The sequence below is a fragment of the Sceloporus undulatus genome, chromosome 1 (genome assembly GCF_019175285.1).
Source record: "Sceloporus undulatus isolate JIND9_A2432 ecotype Alabama chromosome 1, SceUnd_v1.1, whole genome shotgun sequence".
In the NCBI taxonomy this organism is placed as follows: domain Eukaryota; kingdom Metazoa; phylum Chordata; class Lepidosauria; order Squamata; family Phrynosomatidae; genus Sceloporus; species Sceloporus undulatus.
In genome coordinates, this window is record NC_056522.1 from 110,430,469 (window position 1) to 110,450,624 (window position 20,156).

General features: G+C 43.6%; 1 protein-coding gene across 8 annotated transcripts in view; it reads left to right on the forward strand.

Annotated features, from left to right (window-relative positions):
- Positions 1–20,156, forward strand: part of AK9 (adenylate kinase 9) — a 102,696-nt gene that overhangs the window by 42,185 nt on the left and 40,355 nt on the right. For 6 of the 8 annotated variants that reach the window (XM_042454234.1, XM_042454208.1, XM_042454217.1 and 3 more), the window contains exons 20-25: positions 4,607–4,735; positions 6,339–6,413; positions 11,107–11,184; positions 12,526–12,732; positions 17,592–17,737; positions 18,432–18,728. In XM_042454234.1, coding sequence (XP_042310168.1) covers positions 4,607–4,735; positions 6,339–6,413; positions 11,107–11,184; positions 12,526–12,732; positions 17,592–17,737; positions 18,432–18,728 — 932 coding nt within the window. The remainder of the gene's footprint in view (positions 1–4,606; positions 4,736–6,338; positions 6,414–11,106; positions 11,185–12,525; positions 12,733–17,591; positions 17,738–18,431; positions 18,729–20,156) is intronic. The other 2 variants (XM_042454244.1, XM_042454267.1) reach the window with 2 other exon arrangements.

Consider the following 20,156-nt stretch of genomic DNA (forward strand, 5'->3'; position numbering starts at 1 on the left):
TTGCCCCCCCGCCCTCACAAACTACAATTCCCAGGATTCCCTGGTTTTTCAAGGGAATTGTTCCATGTTTCCAGATCCCAGCCCCAGAGATAGAGTCTACAGTATATTATTTGTTGTGTTGTTGTTGTTTGTTGTTTATCCTTTATTTTATATCAGTGTTGCCAGTTTAAGTCCACTTCTGCAGATGCATTTGGATTTAATGATAACAAAGTGGTGATGATGAGGATAGATAGGTCTTGTAGCACATTTGAGACTCACTGAAAGAAAGTTGGCAGCTTTCCTAGACTTAAGCGTACTTCCTCAGATGCATGGGAATTGTAGTTCATTGTGGCACCAGAGCTCTTCTCCAAAACTACAATTCCCAGGGTTTTCCCTGGCACTGAGCCAGGGCAGCTAAAGCGGTCTCAAACTGGAGTATTTCTGCAGTATGAATCGGACCTTGAGCATTTTTAATAACCAAGGTCCAAACACACTGCAGAAATAATCCAGTTTGTGACCACTTTAACTCTCCTGGCTTAGTGCTAGGGAATCCAGGGAATTGTAATTTGTTGTGGCACCAGAGCTCTTTCTGATAGGGAAGGCTCACTGTCTCACAAAACTACAATTCCCAGGGTTCCCTAGCACTGAGCCAGGGCAGTTTAAAGCGGTCTCAAACTGGATTATTTCTGCAGTATGGATTGGACCTTGAGCATTTTTAATAACCAGGTCCAAAACACACTGCAGAAATAATCCAGTTTGTGACCACTTTAACTCTCCTGGCATAGTGCTAGGGAATCCTGGGAATTGTAGTTTGTTGTGGCACCAGAGCTCTTTCTGACAGAGAAGGCCAATGTCTCACAAAACTAACACCCCAGTTTTCCCTAGCACTGAGCCAGGGCAGCTAAAGTGGTCTTGAACTGGATTATTTCTGCGCAGTGTGTCTGGATCCAATTTAGGCTGCATCTTCATTCCAGAGACAATCCATTTTCATACCATTTTAACTGCCAGGGCCCAGTGCTAGAAATCCTGGGAATTGTAGTTTGTTGTCACACCAACGTTTGCTGAGATGTCTCAGAAAACTAGAATCCCAGGATTCCATAGCACTGAGCCAGGGCAGTTAAAGGAGTGTCAAACTGGATTATTTCTGCAGTGCAGTTGCAGCCTAACACATTTCTATTTGGCACAAAGCTCCTGGGCTTGATTCCAATAGAAGCCACTTGAACTGCCACGGCTCCATCCAAACGGAATCCCTGGGATTTGTAGTTTGGAGCAGCGCCCCACATTCATTGGGCAGAGAAGGCAAATACCTTATAAAACTACAAATCCTAGGATTCCAATAGGATGGGAGCAGCAGCCTCTTAAAGTGGTGTCAAACTGCATTAATTCTAAGTGTAGATGCACCAAGAGGAAGGGAGGGAGGAGTTGTCGGGGGCGGGTGAAATAATGTTATGTATGCTGTTATTCCAAACATGGAACACACAGAGTGTAGTGAGGTCTGCCTCCTCTTCCCCTCCTTTTCTTCTTTCTCTTCTCCTTTTTTTCTCCCCCCCCTCTTTCTCCTCTGTTGCTGCTGCTGCTGCTGCTGCGTTGTTGTTGTTGTGTGCCTTCAGCTCCTTTCTGGACTTATCAGAAGAGAGGGGGGGTCTTATACGGTGAATATATCCCAAATACTCTATTTTAAGTTGTAAATTTGGGGGTCGTCTTATACGCCCAGTCGTCTTATATGCCGGAATATACGGTACTCCTTTAAATCATACTCCAATTCTCGGCAAAGCAGAGGAAGTGAGGTTTTGATGGCCATGTCACATTGCTGCAAGTAGCCTTTGTAAACTTCACATATTTGGAGTGTTTCACCAAATAGAATATGCCACAAATAGATAAACAGGAGTATGCAGATCATTTAAGAAAGCAGTTATTCCATAGTACAACAAGCACACATATTTATTTTAATGGTCCAATTGCCACAACAGGAAGTGTGTTTATGGAACACTGTGTTCAGAGGACTGACAAAAGGTAGCTTTTGTTGAAGCTAGCAACACTCATTAATAAAGGTAAATGGCCACTCTGCTAGAGTCATTAAAATAACCTCCATTAGTCCTATTGGCCCCACCAGTTTGAAAAGAGCTGGAAGGCATCCCAAGAGATAATTTAGTCCAAACTTGTCTCATTAGAATACAGTTAGATAAACGTGCTTTCCTTCTGAATATGTAGATCCTGTGTGGGATGTAAGCTGCCATCACATACAGAATAACAGATGTATATGGTTCATGTCCAGGTTATTTGGCAGATCTATCTCCCTGTATGAGCAGCCCGGGCCCTGAGATCCTCAGGAGAGCCTTTCTCTCAGTCACTCCCCCATCACAAGTGCAATTGGTGGAGACATGAAAGAGGGCCTTCTCAGTGGTGGTCATACCAGCAGCTCCTCTCCTGCACTTAATCTGCATTAAACTTCCGACCAGACACCCATGCCTTACCTATCAGCTGTGGCATGTCTCACAAATTTCACTTTAGACTGGGTGATTAGTGACACAAAGCCACTGTTTGCACGGTTATAAGGGGAGGCCCCCCCATGACATCTGACAAGAGCTCAGACGTTTGCAGCTCCAGGAAAGGGGCATTCTAAAGCTGCTCACATTGGAACTGTTCATTGTATTGAGCGCAGGCCATCTCGCAGGAACTAGTGTATGCCTCATCATAATCTCCTGGTATTTAACCAAACCTGGGCCCTCTGCAAACTGTGCCTCAATAACTAACCCCATGTTATAGTCCATTGCACTATCCAATTAACAAAATTCCCTCCATCTTGGGTGCTTAGGACGTTCTAGTTACCTCGGGAGGTTTCAATAGAACTCCATCTTTCATCAGGACTCGAGGACCCGGTTCTCTATACAACAGGGAGAAGATGCCTACATAATTTCCCTTCCAAAATACACTCTTTTTGGCTGACTGAAGGTGTCCCTCAATGGGAGAGACACATCCCCATAGGGGTTACATGCTGAAGATCTTGCCACAATTCACTTCAGAAGTGGCATGGATGGGTAGGTTGGTTAGCAGTAGCTGTCCCACCCAATGATGATGCCTGGCAGTGTCCTCCAGGAGAAGGCTGCTGCAAGGCTGCCACTGATTAATAATAATAATAATAATAATAATAATAATAATAATAGGATTTATTTATATACCGCCCAATCACCGGGAATCCGAGCGGTTTACAACAGAGGGAATAATAGACGGTTCCCTGCCCTCAGACTCACAATCTAAAAGACACGATTCAAAAGGAGAAGGGAATGGTGACGGGGGGGAGGGAATCAGGTCCAGCATTCTTCTCTCCCTCTGCGGCCTGGACCAAGGCAGATGGAACGGAGGGAGGGCTTGTCTTCTTCCAGGCAGGCCTCTTGGAGCTAGCCTGCCTCTCTCTCCCTCAAGATGATCAGGTGGTGTCCCAACCATATGAAAACTGGGGGACCCTAACTGATTAATTGCTTCAGGAGATTATTGTCTACCATCCCCTCAACAATTGGGGCAGGTCCCTTGGGCCCTCCTCCACCTGATGTGTGGCCCCACTTTGGCCTCTGGATGCCCACACAACAGCTGACCATCCCTGGAAAGGTGCCACCCTACCAGGCATACCTACAGGTGGAGGATCACAGAGCAGACTGCCTCCATCCGATTGTTGATTAGCCACAATCTGTGTGCCAGCCACCGCCAACGACACTTCCAGACTGTGTTGGCCCATGCCCACCTGCTGCTGCCAAGGGCACCATGTTGCCCCCTGTGCCATGAGGCACCCCCATTATTGCCCCACTGGCCTGATAAGCATCTATAGTTTGTGGCATGAATATATATAAACCGGCCACAGTAGGCCGGGTTGCTGCAAGCGCCGCCGCTCCCTGCATTGATGGAATAACCGCTTCCTTCATCAGTTGTAGGACATCATCCAGTGTCAGCTGACCCCCACTGGCGTTGTTGGTGCCACCCTCCAGCCTCACAAGAGTGGCCAATCATGCACGGCTTGGGAGCAGGACTTCCTATCTCGCAAGATGGTCCAAGGTTTCGGGAGCTCTCACAAGATCTCCCAAACCTAGCAGTCCCATGCAGCTGTGTGAGACCACCGGATGTGGCTGCCAGTACCAGCCTCAAATACACCTGGTGCAACAGGAATTCCTCCATGATGCAGCGAGATGGTCCTTATATAGAGTGAGGAAATGTAAACTCAAAAGTTCTGTAAAACAGCTAAAAGAAAAAATAGTTTTTAAGGTCCATTTAAAACATCTCAAGAGTGATTTGATCCCAGGAGAAAGAATTCTGCACTACGGAACTGCTGCTACAAAGGCTTGCCACTAATGGTTTATCTAGGCGAACATCCCAATTTCTTCTTGATTTGTTATAAATAGATTACTATTTTAGTGATGATCGATATCGTTGTCCAAGACTTATTTGTAATTTTTCCTCAGAATAATTCTGTGTTCTGTTACATACCTGTGTAAAGTTACATCAAGCACAGAGAACTAATTTTGTATTTTCTTGTGAATATGTAGAGCCCTTCCTTACTTGATTTATAACATACCATATGAAGGTGCAAAATGGCTTTTTGACTGTTGCCATGAGTAGATTTTTCTTATTTTTACAGAATCCATGGACTACCTAGAGCAGCAATCTGCATCTGAATCACAGTCCAAAATTCAGTTTGAGACTGAATCAGGCCAGACAGTACAAGCAACTGAATCTACTGTGTCTAAAGAGGAAGCAAAATCTAGAGGTTGGATCTGTATAGTAGAATAAACTCTTTGCTGTTTGCTTTGTAATTTTTTCTTTTCTGCTGGTTGAACAATGTAATAATGTAATAGTTATGCTGTCAAAACACCACTGCTGGGAGACATCAAAGCATTCATCTTACTTTGTCTTCTTTTTTGTTTGTTTGTTTGACAGCCAAACATATTGTTCTGTATAGTTCAGTTCTGACATTCAGGTCACTGGTAGTATATTTCATATGTCCAGCCCTTATAATTGTCCACATACACTAACACACAATCTTCTATAAACTTACAGATGACACTTAAATTGTGTGCATGCACTATGTATGATCTACATGATTCTTCAGCCATCCCAAAAGGCATAGATGGCAGGAACTTAACTCATATCACAAACACATGTCAATGAGTCATACCAGGCCACATCCACAGCATAATCAGTTGCTCCCAAGCAAGGGAAGTTTCCATGGGCCCAGATTTTTTAACCACTGCTGTAGTGTAAAAATAAAGCTTTGTAAAACAGCTGTGTCCGGCTGTGACAGTGCATCACAACATTGTATAACAATTATGTTCGACCCTCCACATTCACTCTAGTTAGGATGCACCTTTCCAGCTTCTTCCTCCTGAGGGGGTAAAACCTAGGAGGAAGGGGAGGAGGTATGCGCATACACAGCAGCCCTGACCTCGCAAATAATCAAAACCACAATTTTCCCCCTGCAAATGCAGGGGGAGAAGTGTAATAACAGTGTTCCGTATCAAATGCTTACTTGTACTTAACTACCCCAGCTCCATTGTTGTCATTCTGCCAAAGTTGTCATCTCACTGCAGAAGTTTGATGCCTGAGCTATGGCAAAAAAAAAAAAAAAAAAACACCTTACTTTCACTTTAAAACACATTTCACAAGAACTTTGTACCACCGTATCTGGAAGATTTGACTTTTGGAAACCAATCTCAGAATCCTCCAGTTGGGAGTTGTAGTTCAAAAAATACTTTCCTTTTTTTTTTCTATGTCTTTTTTCTAAGCTGCACCATACTTTAGTGAAACATCAAGGAAAGTGCTTTAAAATAAACAAGGCTCATGCTCCCTGCAAATCTTATTTTAAAGTGAAATTACAGGACGGAATTCTTGCAGCCACGTTGCCAGCAAAATGTGGCAATATGAGTTTACACTGATTGCACTCTTTAAATACCTCAAGGAATGCCACCAAGAGGAGGGTGCAGGCTTGTTCTCTGCTGCTTCGGAGGGTAGAACTAGATGTGATAGTTTTAAGTTACTGGAGGGTAGGTTTCATCTGAATATTTGATGTAACCTATTGACAGTGAGAGCAGTTTGGTAATGGAACCAATTGCCTAGAGAGATGATGAGGTCTCCTCTGGATGTCTTCCAAAGGAGGCAGGACAGCTATCTGCTGGGGTTGTTCTAGCTGGAGGTTCTGCAATGAGTGGGGAGTTGGACCCAATGGACCATAGGGATCCTTCCAACTCTATGATTCTATGACTTTACTCACCTTTTTTAGTTTTACTTTTGATAACAGTCAGGAGGGTGAGGAATCACAGTTAAATAATGAACCCCAGTACACTGACTGCATACTTTTATGTCTCCAATGCCAGAATCAGAATTAATTGAAGGTCAGCCTGAAGAACAGAAATCTATAGATTTGAAAGAACATGAGGAATCTAAGACTGGTGAGATTTGTGCATTTAAGTAATACTTTTTTTTAATTTGCCTGTTTGTAAAATATATTTCATCTCACAGATGACCATGAGCTATCAACATTGTTACTGTTCCTGTAAACATTGAGCTTGTACTGTATCTAGGCTCTGGAGCTAGTTTATACAACACCAAAGTTTAGTTTAAGGTGACCTCAGTCAGGAGCATAGTCACAAGAACAGTCAGGAAGATTTTTTCTTTCTAAGTACTATCAGCTAGCTACTATCATGTATACAATGGTGGGCTCCAATCTAGACAGAACAGTGTGTGCATGCCTTCAAGTTACTTCTCAACTTAAGGCAACCCTATGCATTTTTTGTGGTTTTCTTAGACAATGAGACAGAAGGTTAAAAGAGAGCCTTTCTGGTGGCCACTCACAGACTCTGAGATGCTCCCATAAGAGAAGCTAGGCTTGCTATCTTCCCTCACAACACCTTTCCATGCCAGAGACAACCATCATGCTAATTTTATTTATTTATTATTATTATTATTTATTACAACATTTCTATCCCACCTTTTATTATGGGATCTCAGGCAGCGCACAATATAAACAGTTTAAAACATGTCCAGATTAAAACAACATTAAAACAATGATTAATTTAAGCAAGATAAAAACATAATAAACATAACAACAGTTAAAAGCATCTTAAAAGTTGCAACATTTTGAAGCCATTTACATGTTTATTTAGAAACAAATTACTCTATATACTCATCTGTAAGTCGAGAAATTTATGCCCAAAAATTGACCCCAAAATTCTGGGTCGACTTATATACAGGTTGATATGGTAATGCCGATGATGGCAGCTCATTCAGTGACAAACACACACACACCTTCCTCCCCACTTTTCCTCAGTGCCTGGGAATGGGCTGCTGGAAGCAGAGCGAGTACAGGGCGATTTTTATTTCTATGGGAGCAACAGTTGATCCAGTCACAAACACACCCCTTCCTCTCCACTTTCCCTAGTCCAGCATGCCCGCATGCACACGCTTTCTCTTCCTCCCTGCCTTAGCTCCTTACATTTGGCTCTCCCCCCCAACTGACTCTTCAACCCCCACCTTCTCCTCACCCTCTGTGAGAAGGCAAGCCAGCTGCTGCAGACAGGATTGGCAGGATTGAATGGGCAGAGGGCGTCTGTGACTGTTTAACCCCACTCCAAGGAAAAATTGGCTGCAATCAAGGCTCTTGGGTGCTTCCTTGCCACGGCACAGAAACAGCCTCTGTTCACTGCTGTGGAAATCCTGAAGAGCCACCATAGACCTGAGGAGCCTCAAAGTTTTACACTGGACTTAGCCACAGGTCATACCAAAATCCATAACTTTGGCCCCCAAACCTGCCCGTTATAGTTGAGTTTATATGGTAGTTCCCCAAAGCATTTGCTAGAAGCCATGATTTGGAAACCAATGCTAGTGCTAGTTGGATCTCCAAGGGGAGGGCTTTCCTCAGTCAAGGCACCATAGCCAAGAAGACCTCTTCCATGTCCATCCACTTCATATTGTCCCCACCAGCAGGACACAAAGTGGGGCAGGCTCCTGCATTGCCCTCTCACTATGATAACCAAGCAGCTAAGATCATGATAACAGGGTATGTAGTTCTAGGCTTAAACTCAAGACACACCTAAAAGAAACAAAAATTAACTGAAGTTAGAATTCTTATTTGGGGGACAATGATCCCATGTTATCCCCTCCCGCCAGCTGTAATCCTGACGAGTGGGCAGCCTATTGAGTTCCTGGGCTGGTAATGCAACCACCCGGCCCCTGGCATATGCTCATATGGTGTTTAGTGTAGAACAGGGGTAGGCAACCTTTTGGAGCCGGGGGCCGGGTTGCTGTCCCTCAGACAAGTCGGGGCACCGAAGCCAGGGGGTGGAGCTTCCACCCTCCAGGGGCAGGGCTGCATGCTGGGGGCGGAGCTTCCACCCTCCGGGGGTGGAGCCAGACACCGGGGCGGAGCCTCCACCAAAGCCTCGCAAGGAGGAGGAGGCGTGTGCCCACCTTCTCCTCCTCAGTCCCTTTCTGGACAAACACCCCCAACCTGCAATCTAAAACACACACAACAGCACATTTGTGCATTTCACATGGCTTTACTTAACGTGGCCTCTTGCATATTTCAGAGGCTTATTCCATAACCAAACGCCTTGGGTTTAACACTTAGCATGGTTTAACATGGCTATGCATATTGAACATGTCAAGGTGGTTTCACTGTTCTTGCACCAAGTGTACTTCTCAGAAGTGTGTACTTGGTCAAGGGACTTTGGTTTTTCTTCACTGCGCATGGGTTTGTAAAAATCACAGCAATTTACATTGGCCTTGCCTCAGAGGCTTTCTGATATCAATATCACCATTAAAGAACCAAAAACACACAGAAAAGGCACTTTGGAAAGTCACACTCTCTTGGCTTCAGAAACAGTGCGTGCATGCCTCTCAAGCTGACTCATATCATTATCATCATCACCATCACCACACTATCATTGTCAAAGCAAGGGAGACTTGTTAGCATTAAAAGCACACAAAACACACTTTGGAAGGTGACACTCTCTCGGCTTCAGAAACAGTAGTTGCACGTCTCTCAAGCTGACTCATCATCACTACACTATCATTGTCAAAGCAAGGGAGACTTGTTAGCAATTAAAAAGAATGCAAAATAAAATAAAAAAAACCATGTGGCCTCTGGCCACTCACCACCTTCTCCTCTTCCTCCTCCTGCTGCCCCCACCTCCTCTTCCTCCCTCCTCTTCCTCCTCCTGCTGCTGCCCCCTCCTGCTCTTCCTCCTCTTCCACCTTCTGCTGCCCCCTCCTGCTCTTCCTCCTCTTCCTCCTCCTGCTGCCCCCACCTCGGAGGAGGCAGAGGGGGAGGTGGGTGGCGCAGGGCCAAGTGAGGCCCCACGGGGAGGCAGGGAGGGCCATACAGGGCCCTGCAGGGAGGCGGGGAGGGCGGCGTGGGCCCCGCGGGGAGGCAGGGAGGGCACCGCAGGCCCCGTGGGGAGGCAGGGAGGGCTCTGTGGGGCCCCGCAGGGAGGCGAGGAGAGCAGCACGAGGTCCCGCAGGGAGGCAGGGAGGGCTGTGCGGGGCCCCGCAGGGAGGTGGGGAGAGCGGCGTGGGCCCGGCGGGGAGGGCGCCGCGGGGCCTCACCCTTTGCCTTCTCCACCCCAGGCCGTGCGGCCCTCTTCCTCCTCTGCCGCCATTTTGATTTTCAAAATGGCGACGAAGTCTCGCGCGACCTTTCCCCTCCTGGTGGTAGGACTGCGCAGGGGCCGGCGGAAAGGCCTCGGCAGGCCAGATCCAGCCCACGGATCGTAGGTTGCCGACCCCTGGTGTAGAACATAGGACCATCTTGATATTGATGCCCTAACTACTTTTCAGTTGCAGATCTTTAACTGTGGAACTAACTTAACTTTCCTACTCTAATGATGAAATAAAATAAATATACTGTAGCCATGTGAAGTAGAGCATGCTGAGAGATAGTGGGTGTCCTATGGTCACCCAATGCATTTAATGGCGCTGTGGGAACTTGAACCTGGATCTCCAACATCCAGGTCCAGTACTTTATTCATCTTTTTATTTTACATTAAATAAACATATTTCAAATCAAATTCATAACCATGAATCTTACATTTTAATAAATTAGGTGTGTTGCTGAAAGCAAGAGGTTTGTAGGATAAGGTGATTAAAAATAGGGTTTGCATTTTTGCTAGCAAGCAAGGAAAATATAAAAATGTACTGAGCAAAGATGGTTCTCTTTCTATTGCTGGAAGTTCTAAAAAGGCGACAATATAGTTATTCCAACTGCTGGCCACCATTCATGCAGCACCTCAGTAGTCTAGGTGTGTATCAAAGGTCTAGGTCTAATACTAGTATATAGCTGCTACCATGTCCACTGACTCACCAGTTATTTCCCTCTGGTATCTATTGAGGATTCGACTTTAATCTGGTACTCAGAGAGGAGACAGGTGAATGAGTAGCTGTGTTGCACCTCTCTCCCTCTCATACAAGTGAGAGAACTGATTCTAGAAGCAAGGGTAGCCTCTTCTTCAGGAATGAATGAGAGGACATATGAAAGAATAAGGGGGACAGAGCAGAAGTCAACTCTTCCAGTTTATATTTATCATCAGCAACAACAATTACTACTACTTCTCCTCAGTAGTGGTTGTACAAGGTTCAGCACTAATGGACTTCATGGGGCTCTGGAACTGCACCAATCACTCCTTGATGTTGGTCTCTGGTGAAGACCAAGATAAGTTTTCAAAGATATTCATGTATTTCACATACATGCACAGTCATCAATAAACATGCAGCTTGAAGGAGCTGCTCTAATTTTAATGCAGTAAGTATCTTAGAATTATGTTTATGTGAAACATGAATGCCAACCCACTCTGCTTATAACATACACTAGAATCTACACCTTGGAGTGTGTCAACCCTTTCCTCAACCCTGTATTTTTATATTACAATATTGTATTTGTATGCAAACTTCCTTTAATATTTTGCTATCTTGTTGAACTTTTACTTATAAATAATGTGCAGCAGTCATTTGGCCTGTAACTGCCATCAGCCCTGCACAGCATGGTCAATGGTAGAGGACTGTAGGAGCTGTAGTTTAAAGCAACTAGAGGACTAAATGTTCTACATCTAAAATGTGTAGAAGGAATCATCACTTTTTGTCTTCTCACAGAATCAACAGAACACCTTGAAAGTGAGGAAAAATCTGAGTCACCGCCTGAAAAACTGAGAAGCATTGCATCTGAACTAGGTTAATTTTTTTTTTCATTTACTCCTTCCATGCTGCTGTCCTTACGTTATATTTAGCCAGAAATATAGCTTTTGGTTGCTATTTAAATTATAATTATACAAATTATTTGCTTTGTTCAATTAAAACAAACAGATTATGCACTTGAATTGGCCTGCTAGGTTATTGAATAACTGCATGCAAAATTATTGGTGTTATTGGAGCTCCATTCTTCCCATCCTCAGCAGTACTGCAGACAAGGCAATAAACCTGGCTATTGAAAAATGTAATTAGAAAGAAAAATGAATCATATCACACAGAGACCCAAAAGAGACACACCAAATAGAACTGCTTCTGACCTTATGTTCCTTTAGATTACAGAACAGTAGAACTCCAACTGTACAAAAGAGTAGGCATAGGAGTTAGTGAGCTCTTACACCAGTTCTATATAGCATTCTGAATGGAGATATGAAGACTTTCTTCTTTGTCTTGTTAGCTCAGTAGAAGTCACATCCTCCCACTCCACTGCGTTACCTTCCAGTGACTAGAGGAGGAGTGGAAGAAGTGCAGCCTCTGTGGCCACATTTTCACACCTCTAAAATCCCAACAACTTTCTAGAAACCCCAATTCTTTTGAAAAAGATTGATTTTTCACCCTACCCTTTCCCTCAAAATAACTTTAAATGCTTCGAAATACATCAGTTTAGCCCCCACAACTCCCAAGAACCCCTCATACCTGGAAAGGCTGACATCCAGTCACTGTGGACTTTGGGAAGTGTGCAAGGGTGAAAAATAGCCCCCACCATCCACAGCTGTCCAATCCTGTTCTGGAATATGGGGAGAGATATGTGCAAGTACATAAATTGAGAACAAAGATGAATTCTTTTGTCTTCACCACAACTTGCCAGGTGTGCACATGTGGCTGGACTGACACCTGTTGCATGTGACTAAAGTCTTAAACAGATGGCCCGAAAGGGCCACCGTTGGGCCAATCTGGGGTGGGGTGTGCAGATGACGCCCCCCCCCCCCGATCACTCGGAACTGCGCAGAGGCCACACCGGGGCCGCCAAATGTGGCCCAAAACTGGCTGCAAAGGAGCAGTTTCTCACCATTCCTTTTTGCAGCCCATTCAGGATCATGGGAGCAGGCGTCCTCAGGACCACAGCATCTAGCTGCCATGGACCCATACTGGTCCCATGGCGATCAGGGCAGGAGTGGCCTCTGGCTGCTCCTACTGCCCCATCTGCTTTGCCCCAATGAGAGCAAATCTTGAGGCTCTGGCAATGCCTAAACAGCAGAAAAAGAAGCACTCATATAATTCATACAGTTTTAAATGGTTTCTTGAAATAAAATTTTATTTGTTCAGGAGTCAAGATGCCTGAATATCCTGAAGATGGTTTCCCAGATGTGGTAGAAATAGAGCCACTTAAAAAGAAGATTATTCAATTTATGTTAAGTTGGCAAAAAATGGAGGCAGCAATTGCAGAGACACCTTTAGTTCAGACTGTTGAATTAGAAACTGAAGAGCAAACTCCAGACATGCTGTTTAACCGGAGCATTTTAGCTATGGAAAGTAAGTAATTTTCTCCAATTTTTACATTCATTCTGAATCAGGAGACTTTGAAGATAGAAACTATTTTTTAAAATCTAAAAAAAAATGGGTGATATTAAACTGCAAAAAGATGAAAGTGTTTGATGGGATATTTTAATAAAGTTATTGTTAAATTTTGATTTAAAGATAAGTGTAAAGAATATTACTTCCTGCCTGTAACTGAAAATAGTATGTTATCAACAGTTTTTGTCTTTATGGAGTATGTACTTTGCATCAATAACTACCAATTGGAAAACAGGAAAAGAAAAAAATCTTAACAATAAATGTGCATGCATGCAACTGAATAATTTTCTTGATTTTTAATATAGATTTTTTAAAGAGTCAGTTTGTTGGCTTAGGCATGCTCTCTGCTTGCTCCTTTAAGTTATCATTGTCATGGTAGAGGAAAGGAGCATAATGAAAGTCAGCTGGTAATCAGGGCACTGAGACACATGCCCATTTTAGATCTAGCATAATGGGTTTTGTTCTCCCACGTGGAAGTGGGGCTAGAAGAACAACTGTTTGGATGGGGAAGACTAGAAAGGAGAGATCCTTGCAATAGGGTTGTCAGGTGAAATAAGGGACAAGGTTCCTGTCTCATTATTGGTTGTGTAGAAGAGAGAATTTTAGCATGTTTTGCTTGTCATGCCTGAAAGGGCCTTAAAGTGTTCAACTTATGCTAAGAACCTTTTACTCTCTGACCCTTAGCAGGTTCTGTCATGAGTGGAATTGGGTGATTGTGATATTTGAGGCAGATCGTTTTTACATGGGTCTGACAGCTGGGGAAGGAGGCTACTTGCTTCAGGGTTTGAGTCTAGAGAAATATTGAGTGATGCCCCAGCCTTGATAATGTGATGGTTAGAAATAAAGTGGACTGGGTTGAAAAGATGTGGCTTGTAGGTCGCATACAGCCCAGAATCCCAGCTGCCCCATCACTACTCATTAATTCCTGCCACCGTGCTGCCCAAATTTAGTTAATGTTTTTTTTTGGGGGGGGGGATGAGTAGGGTGCACATACATTGTATGAAAGCCATTTAACATCTCTGGAAGTTTTCATCAGCTTCAGAATAATGTATATAGGCGGGTTATACACCGCCATGAAAGTACGGAGTCAGTCTGTACTAGGGTTAGGAAGGTGCGGTGCTTCCGCACCCCCCTAACCCTAGTACGGACTGAGTCCGTACAAAATGGCGGCTCCCCTTCCACATGGGGGCCGCCATGACGACGTCACGACCGCGCCGCCTCTATATGGGGCGGATGTGACGTCGTCGGTCCGCGCCAGGGCGCTTAGTGCGCCCTTTTCGCGGACCAGGAAGGAGCTCCGTTTTGCTGGGCGCAGACTTCAGATGCTTGCGCCCAGCGAAGTAAGGGAGAAAGGGGCCAAGCAGCCCCTTTCTCCTCCTCTCCGCCGCCGCGGGGTGTCCTTGGGGCTTGAAGCCACAGGACACCCCTTTTCAGGCTGCAGGGAAGCGGTGTTTTGCATGCCTTGTTTTAAAGCAGAACTGTATATCTCAGGGATCATGGGGGCATTGTACTACTAAAACTTCCTGCAGAAAAGACAATGTGACCTTTGGAGGTTAACCTTCCCAGCAGTATAAACAACAACAACAACACTTTGTTATATTCCAGAGACCCAGTAAGTTAAGTTTCGCAACATATAATATAAATTAGGAACATAAGCAGGGTTGCCATAACCCGGTGGGAGGCATGAATTTCCCGTTTTTGGACCATTCTGCACAGTCACGCCACGGTTTGGCGTTTGTCCTAGGTCTGCCCCCGCCCCCAGGCTTTGTTACCGTGCCTTGGCTGCCTAGGGCTCTGTCGGAGGCTGGAGCTCCTCCTATGGCTGGCAGGCTGGCCAATAGCAGAACAGTCCTTTCCCTGCTTCAGGAGTCTGTGACTGCTGGGAGGGGGCGGGGCTGTTCCAGCTCTCTGACCCCATTGGCCACCCAGCAGAAAGAGAAGGAGCTCTCCTTTGTTTACTTCCTGCGGCCACGTGGGCTGTCAAGGGACTGAGGCGGCAGGCAGCAGCTGCTGAAGCAGCAGCAGCAAAAGCAGAAGCAGCAACAGCGGCAGACTGAGGCAGTAGAGGAGAGAACCAAAGGGGCCGGGGGAGGGGGGGAACGTTTTCGGCTTCCCTCAGTGTGAGTCAGTTTGCAAAGGGACCTTCCATGATTATCATCATCATTATTATTGTTGTGGTGGTTATTATTATGCAAAGACCTAGCTGTGTGAGTCAGTTTGCAAAGGGACCTTCCATGATTATCAATATTATTATTATTATTAGCATGCAAAGAGCTAGCTGTGTGAGTCAGTTTGAAAATGCCCCAATGTGCTTCGTGTGTGTTTTGGAATGGGAGAGGGGGGGTTGGCCAGAAAGGGAATTACATTTCTGCCATCTGTCTAGGAATAATGCCCAAATATCCTCCATTTTGATCATGCCTAAGAAACATGCATTTATATTAACCTTTTTAAAAAATCATCAATTTTTTCGCATGTCCTCCATTTAAAAAAAAACACATGTCCTACATTTGAAAATATTGTCCCGGTTTGGAGGTCCTGACTTATGGCAACCCGAAACATAAGGAACAATGAAGTTGAAACATACAGGTAGAGCTTATTTTAGACATTTTCCCCTAGTACACTGTTGCTACAAGCAACGATAGATCAAAATTTCATTGCTCCTTGTGCTACACACATTAAGTTTTCATCAGTGTTGCCAATTTCGCAACTTTCACGCGAAAACGGGGACTTTTCAGAGCTTTTCGTGTGATTTCCGCGCCTTGCTCTAATTCAGTGCCTTTTCCATGCCTTTGACCCGTTTCAGCTGCAGCCTGCTGCAGAGCAACCAAAACCCTTTGGAGTGTAACAGTTTTCAGCCAAGAGGGCTGGAGAAAAAACTCTCTCTCTCTCTCTCTCTCTGAGATCCAGGAGGGAGCAAGCCCCACCAACCCCAACTGTTTGGAGGAATAGTTCAGCCAATCAGAAAGAGGACAGTGATTGCCTCCCCCCCAGGCATTCTCAGGCTCCAGGGGAAACAAAGTGGCTGCAGTGCTGGAGTGAGGCGGGGAGTGAGGGATCTTGGCTGGCTTCTCAATTGCCTTAGATTTCCAAGTAAGAAATAAGTTTTAAGGCACACAAAGGCAATAGTTGATCATGGCATCATGGCTTGATGTTGTGGACTTGTGTGTGTGCCTGAGAGGGACATTTGAATTTCTGAATTCCTGAGTTTGGGCAGAGTGCCCCAAGCCTACCTCTCAGGGTCGTTGTTGTACTGTGAGGAGGACCATTTGGGTTGTGTGATGTGAATGTGATGTCCCTGAGTGTGTGTGTGTGTTAGTGATTAAATATGCCTCTGAGCATGGGCAGAGCACCTGGTAAGTTGGCATCCCTGCCCTGTCTTCCAATAATTTTGTTTTGTGGCTCTCTTTTCGTTCTCTTTTCCATTGCCATCCATACTGCAGAAATAATCCAGTTTGGCACTGCTTCTAACTGCAAGGCTCCCTGCAATGATGGGATTCTGGGCATAACAAACCACCAAGCCCAGAATTTCATGCATGGAGCCCTGGCTGCCAGTAAAAGCTGTGTCTCAACATGTCACAACAAACTACAATTCCCAGGATTCCCTGGTTGAACAAGGGAATTGCCTCCACGCTTCCAGATCACAGCCCCAGAGAATGAGTCTACAGGATATCAGTGTTGCCAATTTAAGTCCAGTTCTTCAGCTGCATTTGGATTTAATAATGATAATAATAATGGTGATGATGATAGAGAGATCTTGTAGCACCTTTGAGTCTCACTGAAAGAAAAGTTGGCAGCATGAGCTTTCCTAGACTTAAGCGTACTTCCTCAGATGCATGGGAATTGTAGTTCATTGTGGCACCAGAACTCTTTCTCAAAAAACTACACTTCCCAGGGTTCCCTAGCACTGAGCCAGGGCAGTTAAAGCAGTCTCAAACTGGTTTATTTCTGCAGTGTGTCTTGGACCCAACTCAGGCTGCATCTTCAGACTCCAGAGACAATCCAATTTCATACTGTTTTTACTGCCATGGCCCAGTGCTATGAAATCCTGGGAACTGTAGTTTGTTGTTACACCAGAGTTTGCTGAGAGAGAAGGTTAAATGTCTCCGAAAACTAGAATTCCCAGGATTCCCTAGCACTGAGCCATGGCAATTAAAAGGGTGTCAAACTGGATTTATTTCTGCAGTGCGGTTGCAGCCTAACACATTTCTATTTGGCACAAAGCTTCCTGAACCCCCTTCATGTCAAAATAAATATCTTAAAAGGACTGAAACATTCTTTGTTTGGTTCAATGGTGATTTTGAGAGTTGAAATAAGTTACAATTATTTGTATTCAATTATGTTTACATTTATTTGCAAAATATCCACCATTTTCACATTATGGGAATTTTCTGGGAATTGTGACTGAATATTCCATGTGATCTGGGGGGATTCAGCGGGTTTTGGACAAACATTTCCGGGAATTATCTTCGAGGCTTGTTGGCAACACTGGTTTTCATCCAAGTATGTCATCATTATTATTCTTGGAGTATGAATACATCTATATGATTACAGGCTGGAATGTAAACAATCTGACATCCACTGCAAAATTGTATCTAATCATCTCTCACTTTTCCAACAGATTTACATGTACATAGCTGATGTTTTATGTATAATTTAAGCAGATGATTTATTTCAGGAAAACATGGTAACCAACCAGTTTTTTAAAAAAAAAAACGATTTGTCATAATTTATCTCTGGTCTTGATTGTGTATATCTTTACTTTTTAAAAAAGAAAGTGGGAAAAGCACTAATGGTTTTAAGTTGAAAATCTGTAACAGAACCTTTTAAGTATCATGCCTGGGAATTAAGTCCTGAAGATGAGGATGAAGAACAAGAAGATTTGCAGGCTGAAGCAGAGGCATTGGCAGAAGAGGAGGAGGAGGAGGAGGATGAAGATGAAGATACTGATGAAGAAGAGGAAGAGGTAAACAGTGGGTAAATTTGATACATTGTTTATATCTGTAATTTTAAAACCATATTCTTGAAACTAGAGCATTAAAAAAAAACCTTACTTTCATCCAAGGAGCTCTAGTGCCTCAGATTACAAACCCCAGGATTCCACAGGATGCAGCCGTGGCAGTTAAAGTGGAATCACAGTGCTATATTTCTGTAAGAGCCTTTAGTGTATATATATCCATCCCAGTCCATGTTTGCAGAGCACAAAATTTGCTCATCCAAACCATTTGAATTTGTCACCTCTGCACTAGGGAGTACTAGACTGACTGGCTGCTATATGTTTACATTTTGCTGGGATTTAAAAGAATTTGCTTGTACTACTTATTGCCAGCATGTTACTCCATATTGTTGCAATCAAGTGAAAGCTTGCCCCAAGTAAAAATAATTCTCTGATCACTGATCAACTCTTCCAAGAATGCAAAAATCATTGTGCAATCTTAGCACCAACGCTTAGTATATTTAGTCAGATAAGTCAGAGCCTTATGAGAAGGAGAAGTGTTTGCTTGGCTCAGATGAAGCATTCTCCTTCATCACCCCATCTTCGCCTCGCTACTTGCCAGTTATCAGCACTGTCAGAACTGACAACACTGATCACATCTTAGGTGAAGGCCTCCATAAGTTTTATAATGGATATTCAGCCTTTTATTTTATCGGTTTTGCAGATCATGATCAGTTGGCTGGACTACATTTATAGATTCATCATAGTAATACTCAATGCTTTATCTGAAATATTTTGCGGTTGTAAGGATGAAGAAAAAGTTGCTATGAAGAAGAGACATATGGGAGACACCAAGCACTTTTGTCCAGTGGTTCTGAAGGAAAACTTTATCCTACATCCAGGATTTACTGAAAACACAGCTAAATATAAAGAAAAATATTATTATTTTGCAAATCCAGAAAACAGAGATAATTTTTTGGAAAAACCTGAAGAGTTTGTGTCTCACAATGAGCCGTTAAAAGTATGCAACATTTTGAAAATATGTTCATATGTCTATGTTATATAGATAAGATGTTAATATTGACTGTGGTTCACCTATTGTTTTGGCTGAATGTGTATTGTGCTGGGATAACATCTGATATCCTAAAAGAATGGCAATACAGCCATTGGTATTTGTATCATAAAATAAAGGAGAGGTTTAAAGTGGATATGAAATTAGAAGGAATTCAGGTTAAAAAATCAGAATGGGAGGAAATTATAGAAACAGATGCAAAAAAGATGATTTCAAAATGTTACAAACTGCTATTGAAATGGGACACGGAAGATGAGATAATAAAAATATGGTTAAATGGGCACAAAATGAAGGGCATAATATAGATCTACGACATTGGGAGGATATATGGAATAAAAAACTGAAATATACCACCAGTCAAGATATCAAAGAAAATGTGTATAAAATGATATATAGGTGGCATTTATCACCGCAAAAAATGCTTTTATGCATCATAATAATAATAATAATAATAATTTATATTCCATCTTTTCCCCGGGGAATCAAGACGGATTACAACAGAAGTATAATAATAAAATATAAAAATAAAAGTTCAAAATTAAAAACAATCTTACTTCCCAACCCTCCCCCCAAACATAAAAACATAAACCAAAGAACAATAAAATAGAAATTAAACAACAAAAGAATTAAATTTAATTGAAAAATTCAAGTACTGTACAAAATATTTGTTTAAAATTTTGGGTAGATTTGAGGCGGGGCAAGTATCTTCCTCAAGGGGGGAACGGGGCCAGCCATGTCAGTGAGGTGGAGGCCAATCTAGGAGGGTTAATCTGGAAAGGCCTGCCAGAAGAGATCTGTCTTAATGGCCTTTTTAAAGGCTTCTAGAGTGGTAATATGATGGATCTTGTCCGGCAGGTCGTTCCAGAGCCTAGAAATGGCAGATGAAAAGGTCCTCTGGGTCACCGCAACCAGTCTGGTCTTCTAATAATAATAATAATAATAATAATAATTTATTTCTATACCGCCCTTCTAGAAATCAGGGCAGTGTACAACAAACAATCCATACAATCAAACATATTAAAATACATTAAAAACATTACAATAAAAACAAGCAAACTCATGCCAGCTCAACCAGCTGACGAAGGAGGGGAGAGAGAGTATACTGGGGGGTAGAATCAGGGGTAGGCCCGCTTTTGGTTGCAACAGATTCTTCCCAGAGGACCTAGTTGTGCGAGGTGGATTATGTGGAGGAAGGCGCTCCTGCAAGTAGTCTGGGCCCAGACCATGTAGGGCTTTAAAGGTAATAACCAACACCTTGTACCTTGCGCGGAAACTAATTGGCAGCCAATGAAGAGATTTCAGAGCAGGTGTGGTCGGTTCTCAATGTACCTACAACCAACCTGGCTGCCATATTTTGTACGAATTGAAGTTTCTGCA